Genomic DNA, 13,879 nt, shown 5'->3' on the forward strand with positions numbered 1-13,879 from the left:
TGGTAAAACGGCCCATATTTGAGCTTTATATAGTTGATTTCTCGCTTAAAAAAGTCTCAGAAGTTAATTTAATAACGAAATAGCCCGACAAACAATGTATAACTTTGCAGTGTCTGAAATATGAGGCCTGCTGCTGAGTCTCCCATATGTTTCTATGTAGTTTGCTCAAACCAATCAGCGCGTAGCTCATTCTGAATATTCATTAGCATACCATATTTGGAAGAAAAGCTCTTGTTCCAAATAGAGCCATATTCACAGGGTAGTTAAGGGCCTAATAAAATAGCATTCGGGCAATTTTCAGCCCAACCAATGTTACATACCCCATTAGGAGACCTTAAGGAACAGTGTAAAATACCCTATATAATCATTCTATCACCCCTTTAAAGGCTCAGATCAGGATTGGGACAAGGCAACTTGATCAGGAAATGTTAAGCATCACATTTCTCTTGTAGCTATAGATCAAATACCTTGCATAGCAGCTGGATTCTCGCAATATAAAAAGATCATACAGGATCACGAAAATTCATCTCGTCAGGCATCAGGCTAATGCGTTTGTGTCTGAACTACTAGCTCACCGCACCAATCAGCTTCCAGTGAGGAGCTACTGGCAGCTACAGGCTCGGTTTAGGTGTGCGACGGCCGTGACGGTTTGTTAAAACAACAGTGGCGGACGTGATAGACAGATGGTTCATCCAATCACCTGCCAGTTTTTTTTTTTTTTAAAGTGCCTGCGTTTTCCAAAACAGCTTCCAATGACGGCTTCTCAGATAGTTCTGTGTTAACAAAGCATCTCGGGTGTCAGGCTAATATATCTACCAATCTGGCTCCAATCTCTGAAATAAGGCTAATGATTTTATACCAATCACACATGAAGCATTTCATGCAATAATGTGTAGGCCCAACTAAGGAGAATATTTCAGTCATTGCATCTTGTGGAGATGAAGTCCAGTACTTTATTTAACAAATGTAAAACTCTTAACCTGCTATGCCCTGCAGTGCCCTGCTACTCAATGAACTACTACAACTATTTCTAGTCATAGTTCCATTATCTTTATTGTGACTATTATTGCCACTGTTCATCACACCCCCAACCGGCACCGTCAGACACCGCCTACCAAGAGCCTGGGTCTGTCCCAGGTTTCTCCCTAAAAGGAAGTTTTTCCTCACCACTAAATGCTTGTTCTTGGGGGAATTACTGGACTTGTTGTAAATTACTGGAATTATTGTGTCTTTGTAAATTATAGAGTGCGGTCTAGACCTACTCTATTTGTAAAGTATCTTGAGAGAACGCTTGTTATGATTTGATACTATAAAAAAAACTGAATCAAATTCAGTTGAATTAACTTAAATGTTCAACGTCTTCACTTGGTTCAAATCTCAGCAAAAATGCTATGCAACACAATAAGATATACACAAGTCATTCTACAGTTGATCAAAACAGCTGTTCACCAAACAAAATGGATGGCCTGGTCACGGGTGGAAAGGATGGCTTGGCTGGGTACGAGGAGGGAGGGCTTCCCTTGTTTGCCTTTATTCATCATCAGGATCACGTAGAGAAGCTGGTGGAAAACCCTTCGCAGAGACTGGACAACAGAAACACCAGTTAGGATTGGACATATCTCCGATTTGGCATTAAAACTAATAATATTTTTCTTCTGAACCCGTCTTATGAGATACTTTTGAATACTTTTAGAGACCAGAGGAGTTAATACTCTCCAGTACTTGACAATAAAACACAAAGACTGCAAAAACATCAGGAAAAACATCAAGCATCAACTCTGCTACCTTTTAGTGAAATTAGATGAGTTATACCTAAAAAATACCTAAGTGTGCATACTATGGACCATGATTATTGGATCTTACATCTTTCTGATCTCCGTGTGTTGGCGAGCAAAGCAGCTGTAAGCCATAGAAAGACATCTCAGGAACACTCCTCAGCTTGGTAATATCTCTGCAAAAATAACACAACCAGGGGTTTCACGATTCTCCGAATCCACAATTCGATTTGACTTTTGATTTTAAAAGCTATAGTTAATGAACGTCCATTAGTTGATACAAAGCTAATTAAGCCTATCAGCTCCACAAAACTCCCTGTATTTCTCAGCTAGGTTTACAAAATGGTATAGTCCGGCGACTTTTTCGCGCAGCATCTCGAGTGATTTATTTTTACGTCACCACTAAGAAAGGACAACAGGCAACAGCAGCGTTGACCTTTGGACTGCTGCCAAAGGTGAAAGCATGGCAAAACCTGAAGAAGTACCCACAAAATGTTTTAGTCAGTTACCTACACATTCAGCAGAAGGACTAAAATCCAAGAAAGTAAGTAAAATATGGAAAATCATTGGTGTGGCTTTTCTTAGTTGGAGAGCGCTGAAAAAGAAAAGTGACTGAGGCCACACACAGATGTCGCTTTACTGTTCGTGAACAGTTAGTCATGTGTTTGGTAACATTTAAGGAGTAGGAATTATTGCTATTTCATTTACTCGACCTAAATGATGTGCTATTGTTGCCAGTGGTGTTGTCATTACTTAATATTCCTTATGGGGGGCGAAAGAAACTACCCACTATAGCATTAAAGGTCACAATTTGATTTTCAGTTTAAAAGGTGCACTATGAGTTCCGGCACGGTCACTTCTGTTGACGTTCCAAGTAAATTCCAAACAAAACAGAGCAAGCTTGCCCCTCCCCCCATGTTTCGGTAACTGTCATGACTACCTGGCAAACTGTCACTAACAACCACCCCCTCCCACAACCATCTTGTCGGTGATTGGCTGGAGTAGTTTGTTGTATTTTGGTGCACAGCCTGTGCCCCTTGTGTTTGTTTGACGTTTACGACCCCTGTGTTGTCTCCCGAGACCGGGCTTTTCCACAGCGTATTCAGGGGGCAGGCAGCTAGCGGATCAAGGAGAGATGCCTACGATTTGAGATAAAAAGGAAATCGCACTGAAACCACGCAGGAACTCATAGTGCACCTTTAAAGATTTTCTTTTTAGTAAGCCACAATGTGGGCTTCTAGATGACAGAAGGGTACTTTACAGTTTGAGTTTTTCAAAATGAACAAAGTGGAATTGGAAGCACCATTAGTAGTGCTGTCAGTTAAATGCGTTAACGCAAACCCATTTTAAAGGCGTGTTTGGGCTTGCGAGCTGGCCAAAGAGTAGTAGGCTAACGTTACGTTTTGAGTGGATGGCGAGCGCGCGACGCCGAAATGGATGCCAATAAGATTCTGAATGGTAAGTTTATTTTAAAAAGTTGCCAAATGGTTCCATTGACGAGACCAAAGTACTGAGCTATCATCGCAGCACGTCCAGTCTGAAAATACCACTTGATAGCCAAGCACACAGTTGATGCCAATTCTCCGCCCCCCTCGTCAAAGCCAGGCGACAATGGATGACATCAGACAGAAGCACATGGATGTTAGTGTGAAATTGAACACTACAATATATGCCAATGTTGTTTTCAATAAAAAAACATTTCCATTATGAAAAAAAGTCCCTGGTATCAGATAACAGCTACTTTTAGTATCACCTCCGTCGAGGTTCCAAGCGAGCTGAGGCGATACCAAAAGGTGACGTGAAAACCTGCAGACTACTGATTGGTCGAAGAGAATTGTCACTAATAACTGCGTCATCATTGCTAGCAACAGACGCGGAGGGTGTCCTGAACAAACCCACCGTTTTTAAATAGTTTAGCCAGCGGTGTTGTTTTGGCTGCCTCCAGCTTCATTTGAAACAAAATGGGTCTTCTGGCTGTGGCAACAACAACACACCTTCGACGTTCTATGTGTGTGTCGCGTTAGGTCACGGCAGTTTCCTGTTGCGTCGCTATGACGACCAGCCACGCTCGCCTCACGCATGAGGCAGTACTAAATCTGCAATGGAAAAAGGAGGACGGGGCACCGTGGCCGAGTCGAGCAGGTACGATGTAATGGAAAAATGGCAATACATACATACAGATACGTCTCGCTTTATTAGACAGATAATTGCTTAAAGCCTTTAAACAAAGGTTTGTGTTGTGTTTGTAACATTCCAAAATCTTAATTGACTTTACGTTTTTCAGTTTTACTGTAAATGCATATCGGTTCCAAATAGCGGTTATCGGTTTCATTAACTACTAATAATAAAAAAAACAGTAAGCCAACTATACCCTGTGTCTTTAGCTACATGCTACCAGCCGGCAAACTACACTGTCTCTTCAGACCTGCGCAGGTACTGGGTGTGGAGAGAGAAGAAAAAAAATACTGGGGGAATTGCCAACCCTGCTTTTCATTTCGATAGACAAAATGTAAAAATCATTTCGATCAATTTTCGATTCAAATTTGAAATTGTGACACCCCTAAACAAAACTGTCCACTCTTCCAAAATCCTGGATACATTCTTTAACAAGACAATGAGAGAAGTAAAAAAACTCACTTTTCAGCAGCAAAGGTTACCTCGCCAATGACCGGCTCAAAGTAAAGCAGCTTGCTAAAGATCTGCAGGAGAAAAAAAAACAAAAATGCAACAGGTTAACTGCCCACACTTTAAGACACTAGTGTGGTATGGAGTGGGTGTGATGATGGTATCATTAGTTACCCGTGTGCAGTTGCTGGCGCTCTGTGGTCTGTCTTTGAGTGAAAATGTCTGCAGGAGTCTGAGAAGGCTTTGGACCAGAAGAACCACCGCATCTCTGATCTTCATCAAGTCATGGCCAGAAAAATGAAGCGGCTCTTCCTCCTCCTCTTCCTCATCCACTTCCATCTAAAGATAACAGAGACATGTACACTATCATTTCCAGACACCCCCTACTCTCTAGTAGCACTATAGCCGCTGCTCCCTGAACGTCTGTGATGTTCGATTGAGCGCCGCTGCTCGTCCAGAGAGTTCGCCCTGAGTGTCCACTCAATCACTGATGACGTTTTCGATGTCAAAAGCAACATACTCAGTTGTTAATGAGCAAATTGCAACCAGACATTGTATCGGAGTCACGCGTGCACACAGACAGAGGCAAGGGCAAGCTATCCTGACAGAATAACAACATTATGCTATTTCCAGACTTCCCCAGAGCGACACAGATAAAGTGTGACAGGTTCAAGGAATGTAAGAAAAAGCTTCATTTTTGTATGCTGCCAAACTTAAAATAGAAGCCAAGGCTGGAGTTAAGACATTTGAATGCCCCCGAAAGGCAATTGCATTCATAGAAAATATGGAGTGATTTGACGGCTCTCTTGATGCACGGACTGACGCTAATGTGAAACACCGGCTGGGATCCTATTGGACATATTTCCTTGTGTTACTCTGGCATAAGTGAAGATATTTTGTTAAAGCACCAACTGTCAACCCTAGAATATCGCCGCAACATCGATAGAGGTATTTGGTCAAGAATATCGCGATATCTGACTTTCTCCATATCGCCCAGCCCTACAACAAGGACATGTATAGTAGCCTACTAAACAGTGTTTACGATCCCCAAAACACGGATGAAAACACTTAAAAAAAAGAACAATGATTTAACCAAACAAAAAAATATTACTGTAGATAGCCTTAGTCTTATAGGATTTAATAGGAAATAGTGTGATCCATACAGAAAGTTACATGTTTAATAACGTAACTTTCTGTATGAATTAAAGCATTAACGTTAAGTTAGCCTAACGATACGTATAATAGCCTATTTGGGCTCCGGGTTATCAGGTATTTTATCTGCTGAACCATGACATCTGACAAACCAACCAGATTTAACTGACAAAGCACATCATGGCTACACTTCATCTGTATCATCTTTTAGTCCGATATGTTTAATATGTAAAAAGTTATTTATTTCAAACTTTTCTGTGTAATATTATGGAGCCTAGTTATTGTTTTCAATAAATAGTTCATAAACCTTTGACTAATTTATTACTGAACCCAGCCATCATCACCGCACCGTCACATCCTGTGCCACCCACTACCCTAAGTAAAATATCAACCTGTGGAAAACACTGAAGAGTGAACAAATTCTGGCTAACATACTGTATATGCCCCTTATGTAGATGACCAGGCCTTTTTTATAGATTTGGAAAAACAATTACAAGCTGTAGGGAACCACCAATATTGTTCTAGAGGGTTGCATCCCCCAGGGCCACCCAGAGCCTCTCTCCCATTACAGAGGATGAGTAAGATTTTAGGCTTGGTTGATATCTGGAGAATTTTAAACCAAGCTGGGAGAGCTTATACATTTTTTTTCACACAACACATTCTAGGATGGACTTTTTTATGTCCAAATCACTGGCTCCCTCTGCTATAGGTTGTGTGATAGGAAATATAGTAACCTCTGACCATGCGTTGTGTGCCTACACCTGCTGCCTCAAAGTGAGACAAGGTGCTCTTATAGGTGGCGCCTTAACTCCTCCCTTTTACAGGAGCCAGAAAATATAAAATGCCTTAGATCTGAGCTAAAAGATTACTTGGCGATCAATTTTTCCTCAGTGTCAGCTTCAGGGGTGGCATGGGAGGCCTTAAAGGCAGTGATCAGGGGCGAGCTATAATGCACGCCCTGATGTGACAACATGCTTCATTTCGTAAGAGGAATAGTGCTAAAGCACTGTTAGAACTAGAAAGGAAAATCAAACGGAGATTAAAACGAAGAATGTCACAGGATGGCCTGAGAAACCTGACTAATTAAAATACCAATATAATATTCTCAGAAGGTTGAACTCAATGTATTCAGGGAAAGACAAAAATTGCTTGCTAGATACATAAAAGAATCAGCCTCCACTGTTTCTGCAGTTAGATCATATTCTGGAGATGTTTTTATAGCCACTGTAAATATTAACAAGATTTTTACACTGATCTCTATAGGTCATTATCTACCTATACTAATGAAGAAATGTGTCAATTCATAGAGCCACTAGGGCTTCCCAAACTGACAGAGGAGCAAGGAGAACTCTTTAATGTGGATTTGACTATAGAGGAAATTAAAGAAGTGTTAGTAGGAGTGGGGCAGAATCTGTAGGAATATTAAAACTATGACACGTGATGTGAGCGTGCGCCTCATTCAGTTCAAGATTATGCATCGCTTCTATTGGACTCCCTCCAGATTTATGGTTTATTGTCTGAAGGGCTATTTTAAAAATCCACCCTTTGTGGACATCATGGCAATCCAGCCAGAAGCCATTTCAATCTGAACCAAAAAAATTAAAAAAATTCAACTTCTAACTGGGTTTGAGTGATTTCCGATACAGGACTTTACCTCTGGAGTGTCTGGTCGCTGTGGTTTGGAGCGTTTGCCCTCTGCCTGAGAACTCTTCAGGCCGTCCTTCTTGCGCTTCTTTCCACAGTCCTGAGGCCAGCAGTGAGAGGTCAAGTCTGAACACGTGTCCAACAAAACCTCATGGAAAACCTTGTTGGCGATGCTCCCTGTAAGCAATAAAATGGTCATGCATCATCAATAGAAGACCTTTAACCTGCTATACTCACTGTAGTTCACCGCACTCACCATAACATTTTGAAAGAGCTCTCACTTCAAAATAAAAGGGGTTTCAATAATCTCGATAGGTTTATTTCCGTCTCTTTCTGCTCTTGGTTCTAGCGACCTGTTGATTTTATGTTCCTAGATCTCAGCAATAGACTTGATTGGTACAATGTTCTTATTACCAACAGAAATGATAGCCAGTGCAACGAAAATAAGCTTACTAAGTTTCAATGAACTACCCATATCTTTAAGTCCTAAGAGTTATAATCCAATCTGCTTTCTAGTGAGATATTTAGGCAAAAACAATACAATCCTTAAAATTAAGTGTTTTTGTTCAAAATATTTTTCATTACTCAACTGTTAATATACGATACAATGGGTACTGAATCACACACAAGCAGCCAAGTGAAAAAAAACCAAACTCAGTGTTTCCCTCAGGAGGTTGACGCATTGACTGTATAAGTGTGCCAAAACATCTCGACCCCCCCCTGGTATCTGGTTACGGTATAGGTCATTATACCCACCCCCTCCATGTTAGCAGATGGGACATGGGCCAAACACACACACACAAAAAAAAAAAAAAAAAATCAGTCCACACATCAAATCTTTTTTTCCCCCCAAAGATAAGTCTCTGTAATTTTTGGTAGTTCTTATCACACTGATGTTTCGAGGATGCTAGAATCTTTGTTGCTAATGGGATGGAAGTTAGTCCTGGCTAGAGCACTGGCAGCTCTCCTGCTGAGTGTGACCATTTTTAGATTTCCTCACCTGGGATTCCTAGTAGCAGCAGGTAGAGTGAGGCAGCATGTAGACCGCTCACCCTCTGCTGGACGTTGGCCGCTTTGGCTTTTCCCGTCAGGACAAAGAAGGACAGCACAGCCACCAGAGACTCGATCGACACCTCGTTCTCCCCCAGAATTGCCCAGATACTCTGCAGTGCAACATGGCAGACAGACTGTGCTTACTGCCCAGACAGGGGACATTTCAGGGAGCCACTAGCTTCAGTACATTTCAGTATAAAATCTAAAAAATAAAATATGTATTTGCACATTAAAAAGTATCCATTACAAAAGACACCTACAGCTACTCAGACAAACGTGAATTAAAAGTACACAAAAGCCTGTGTGAGAGAGGTACGAAGCTGAAGATGGCAGCCTCTGTGTTGCGCTCTCTAGTTCTTTTTCTGTTTATTTGCTCTCCCACTCTGGTTACATTAACCAGGGAGGAACTTTTGAATACCTGACAACTAAGTTGTCAAACATTTTCACCTTTTTTCATCCTACCAGCAAGTTTTTCATAGCTTTAAGTTGGTTGAGCAGCAGCTCTCTATGGGATGCTATTATGGGACTACTACAGGAATAAATGCATTCAAAAAGTTTATTTATGAAATATTTTATAACAGATTAAAAAAAAAAAAAAACCTTGCCAGAAACCATGGTAGTTTGAATGAGTCACAAAATGTGTGTGGTACGCAATAAATCAATACAGTGACAGCCCTAAATATAGCAAAGTGTAATGTGCAAACAAAAAGGGCCAAAACATTTTGTTTGGCATACATCAACACACAAAGCATAATATATTTCTTTTCCAGGCGTTTTTCTGCATAGAGAAGGTTTTGGCGCCCCCCAAAAGAGGTTTATAGCCAGCGCCAAAGAAAAAGCTGCAGTGCCAAAACGTCTGATTTTCAGCAGCCAGCCTCCCTCTCATCAGCTGATATATTTTACACATGCGGCTGGTGCTGATAAGACAGCTGCATCGTTTTGAATGGAACCGAACGCTCCAGATTTGTTGCGCAACGGCTGCGGCCATGACTGACAGCTGAAGTCATGAGGACCCACGAGATCTCGCAAATTTGTGTATGATCACGTGATATAACAGGATGTAGTTTCTATAAACAGAACCACAAAACCAACAACAGTTGACTTCAGGCCTGTCTCCGCCCATTACGAGGTTTTCAAGGTGTAATGCAGGGAAATATGATCCGCCGTGAGCACGGTGTATTTTATTTTGAATATTAACCGGATGTTTTATTTTGTTTCTGTGCTCTACTTCCTGTCCCGCACTATCTGCCCTGTGCTGAATTGCTGTGGAGCTCTCCAGCGTCCGGCAAAAGTAGAAGCTCTGTGTAGCTGCTCTGGAGTCGGAACGCAGTCGTTCCGCAGTCAGTGAAAATACACACATTGACTTTAATGGAAACCTATTGACTGAATAATAGTCCAATTCGGTGTTTTGGTACAGTTGGTTTTAACACCTGATGCGAAGTGGAGTAGGCCTTTGCATGAACTGTGGTGGTCCATTACGCTGTAGGCTCAAACATTACAGATAATTTGTTGATCAATTGACGTTGAAACCCCCTGTTTTTAATACTTTTAATTTACAGGTCTCCACCACATTGAACTTCTTCCTACAACCCGAGGGGTGATTTTGTTATGTATTTAAACTTGGCAACAATTACGTATTTTCTATTATAATTGTCATTAAAGAACATGGCTCATTGTATTTTAAGTGTTGCTTAATAAATAAAAAATTGTGTTCCCTGGAGCATAGGACAGAAAATTTTACCTGCGAAGCTCCATCTCTGCCTGCAGACTGTTGCTGCTCAGCAGCATGGTCCAGTAAACACTGGTACAGGGTTATGAAGGCCTTGTCTCCACTGCCTGCGAGCTCCTCCGCTATGTTTTCATCCAGTGGTGTTCTCTCTGTGAACTCCAAGTCCCACACTGCGTTCACCCAGGCTGGAAATCACAACAGTTAATGTTGCCTAAACGTTTAAAGTGATACAATACAGCAACAGACCTTATTGCGTAATTTCGAAAGTTTTGTTCTCTGTGGGAAATTAAAAGCTGGTAAGTGTTTGAGGGCAAAAATTATTGCTTTTAATAATAAATAAAAAAAAAGACCAATTTTTATGACATATTCACCCTCAGAACAATGACAGTTGTGCTTTTTGATGAAAGCGAATTTACCGCGGCACGTGTCCCAAATACAGTAGCTAGCTCACTGTGTCCACGTTAGGACACCACCCGCTGCTAGTGCTATGGCCATATTCGGACACTTCCGACCTTACGCACTTAACCAGTCTTTTCGCGGTACTTTACGTTTTCCGACCGTCACCAAAAATGTTAGCAGAATTGATCCATACTAGAGGTGTTGAAATTAATCAAATAATCGATGCATCGAATCGTGGACATGGACGATGCTGCATCGATAATCGGCCGGCTCATAATCGATTATTTCTTTTTACAATTTAATGTAGGCCTAACAACATTTCTTTTTACATATTCTGGTATGTTTTGCACATTCAGGAAGTGCCATGTGCTCTGTGCTGTAGTCTTATGTATCCACTTTATTTAGTATTAGAGCACTACAGAATGTTTTGTTTTTGAAGCTTGAAAAGCTATGAATTAAATATCCTACATGGATTTAATAGAAAAAATTATTTGACACATCGTGATGCATCGAGATATCGAATCGCTGACATGATAATCGTAATCAAATCAGGTGATCAGTGAAGATTCCCACCTCTAATTCATACCCATCTTACAATCTAGCTACGTATGAATTTTCATATATGTACATGGACATTTTCATGTCTAGCTAGCTAATTAGTATATGAAAGTGACTTTGATGAGGGAAAGAAGTAAGAACGCTCGAGCGACGATCTTTCCCTCTTAAAAGTTTCTATTTTTACTGTACTGGAAATTAAGGAGCTTTTATTGCATAATTCAGAGATGTTGAAGCATGTCGTTTTATTGTGAAGGACGGAAGTACGATCCGGTAGTTTTGACAGCCTTGATGGGACCTAATACCAAATACCCCTGAAAAACCAGCAACGGCCAGTGTTTAACTTTACAGCGAGGAGTAGGGGTGTTATAGATAGATAACGCTAGGTAGCTAGCTAGCTAGCTAGATATTTTTGATAGAATGTCAGCCAATAAGTGTCCGAACGTGGACAAAGTGAGGGAATTTTGTAAGAGAAGTACTTAGCTAATATTAACATTTAGCTAGACAGTTGTATGCCGAAATCGCCACCGGCTCGCAACGATTCAAGTATAAGATCTGAAGGTCGTTTTAAAAGGTATTTTGCTTCCAAAGCAGGCGGCGATAGGTCATTCGCTAGATATGTGAATGGGACTCGGGAGTGTCGTTCTCACTGTACAGGACGCTTAACCCGGGAAATAGCTAACGTTAGCAATCAACTTTGCTTGACAAACAGCCAGGGCGGCCTGAAATAACCGAATTTATTAAATTCCTGTCAGTCGATAACGTTATAACAGAAAAGGGCGTTTACAACATACACAATTTACCTTTTGGAAGTTCATTTAACTTCAGAAACTGCAGCGCAGATATTAGATCCATCTTGTTTATGTTTTGAATCAGCCCGCCCGAACCTACAGGCTTTCGCACATGCGCAGTGAAAATTTCTTCTTCTTCTTCTTCTTCTTCTTCTTGGAATCCGGCAGTGTAAAATATTGTATTACTGCCCTCCACAGGTCAAAGTTTGAACTAGATTCTTACATACATTCCTGTATCAAATCAGACAAATGAAATCACAAGACAAATCAGAAAAAAGTCTCAAGTCCCGCCAGTCTAACAAAGAATACTTTTCTTTCTGCACTATACTTTTTTCTTTTCTTTTACATTCTAGGAAAACATGCTTCACTGTCTCAAGACTTCCACATTCACATAAGCCAGAAAAAGGTTTAATTGAGTCCCTAGAGGACAGAGAAATAAAGAAACATCTTTCCTAACTTCAGGTTAACTCCAGTGTCTTTTCCCACCCTCTCTGCCATTCTTTTGTTTAGCCCTCTTTAATTCCTTCTCTCAGTTCCACTCTCCCCAATGATACATGGACATCTACTTCTCTTCTTAAACTCTCCTCTGCAAGGAGGCCCACCTGCTCATTCCCCCTCACCCCAGTGTGCAGCACTAAAAAAAAAAAATATATAACATTCAAGATGTCATTAACAATGTCAAGACGAGCTTCAGATTTTCCTACTCTTAAAGTTTCCAAATCAGCTGCAAAATCAGAACAGTTCTCTGGCTTCCTCAATCCACCTTTTTCACAGCAGACAATAGGCTCGTTCGAGATGAACTGCGCCTCGCCTGTAAAGTGGACGAGAGCAGGCGGCAGCAGCCGGGGGCGGGGACAAAAATCTGCTCTCAAGTCGGATAGTTTTCCAGCCGTTTCCAGCAGCCTTCAGGCTGAACAGGAACTGACAGAAACACTGTGGTCCGATTCCGATTTAATAAAATGTTATCCGACCCATATATCAGTTCCTACAGTCTCCAGGTGGTTTTATTAAGACAGAGTAGCTGTCAAAATGCTCTCCATGTGATCTGTTGCTGATTTTAATTAACAACAGACTGTAGATGATCTGTAATCTGAACGGATTTAGTCTCTCTGACTTCTAAACGTCACTATCAGCCTCACAACATGTGTTCTGTACAGAATAAACCTTTAAATCAGACAAATACCAGTTAAAATCCCTCCAAATCAAAATCAATAAGAAGTTGATATAAAACTTAATCATGTTGAGTCGATTCTGAACCAATCAGCTGTTATATCAGCTGAGAGGCCGGCGTTTCCCAGCATGCCCTGGGTCAGCCATCATTAATGGTTTAATACCAGGGCCTCTCCTAAGTGGAATGCAGCCATCATTAATGGTTTAATACCAGGGCCTCTCCTAAGTGGAATGCAGCCATCATTAATGGTTTAATACCAGGGACCTCTCCTAAGTGGAATGCAGCCATCAGTAATGGTTTAATACCAGGACCTCTCCTAAGTGGAATGCAGCCATCAGTAATGGTTTAATACCAGGGCCTCTCCTAGTGGAATGCAGCAATCATTAATGGTTTAATACCAGGGCCTCTCCTAAGTGGAATGCAGCCATCAGTAATGGTTTAATACCAGGGTCTCTCCTAAGTGGAATGCAGCCATCATTAATGGTTTAATACCAGGACCTCTCCTAAGTGGAATGCAGCCATCAGTAATGGTTTAATACCAGGGCCTCTCCTAGTGGAATGCAGCAATCAGTAATGGTTTAATACCAGGACCTCTCCTAAGTGGAATGCAGCCATCAGTAATGGTTTTGAATACACCTGTGCTTTTCCTACTATGACATGTCAACATGTCTGCCGTGAAAAAGGTCTATTGTCATTAACTCAGAAGTGAGAACAGAGCTTTCATTAGAAATTGGTTGGCCAATTTTCATCCCAAACTGCTCCACACACACCACACCCAGCTCTCCCACTTACTGGATCTAGATCCATCTGTAAAAAAAATCTAAGTGCTCTCACTGATTGATTTAACCCTTGTGTTGACTTCGGGTCACAGTGACCCGTTTTCAATTTTTGTTTTATATCAGAAAACTCTACTATTCCCGTCAACCTTGAAAAAAAAACACGTTTTTGACACCTTTTTTCACAGTTTGCTTTTGGTTTTTCCAAC

General features: G+C 41.1%; 1 protein-coding gene across 1 annotated transcript in view; it reads right to left on the reverse strand.

The window, feature by feature from the left end:
- ncapd3 (non-SMC condensin II complex, subunit D3) overlaps positions 1-11,954 on the reverse strand; it is a 49,863-nt gene extending 37,909 nt beyond the window's left edge. The window contains exons 1-8 of the mRNA XM_039783375.1: positions 11,736-11,954; positions 9,991-10,163; positions 8,197-8,359; positions 7,207-7,373; positions 4,575-4,739; positions 4,413-4,474; positions 1,864-1,951; positions 1,450-1,583 (exon numbers count right to left, since the gene is read on the reverse strand). Of these exons, the coding sequence (XP_039639309.1) occupies positions 1,450-1,583; positions 1,864-1,951; positions 4,413-4,474; positions 4,575-4,739; positions 7,207-7,373; positions 8,197-8,359; positions 9,991-10,163; positions 11,736-11,787 (1,004 nt within the window). The 5' untranslated portion in view covers positions 11,788-11,954. The remainder of the gene's footprint in view (positions 1-1,449; positions 1,584-1,863; positions 1,952-4,412; positions 4,475-4,574; positions 4,740-7,206; positions 7,374-8,196; positions 8,360-9,990; positions 10,164-11,735) is intronic.
- Positions 11,955-13,879: the final 1,925 nt, after the last annotated feature.

The sequence above is a fragment of the Perca fluviatilis genome, chromosome 19, assembly GCF_010015445.1.
Source record: "Perca fluviatilis chromosome 19, GENO_Pfluv_1.0, whole genome shotgun sequence".
Classification (NCBI taxonomy): domain Eukaryota; kingdom Metazoa; phylum Chordata; class Actinopteri; order Perciformes; family Percidae; genus Perca; species Perca fluviatilis.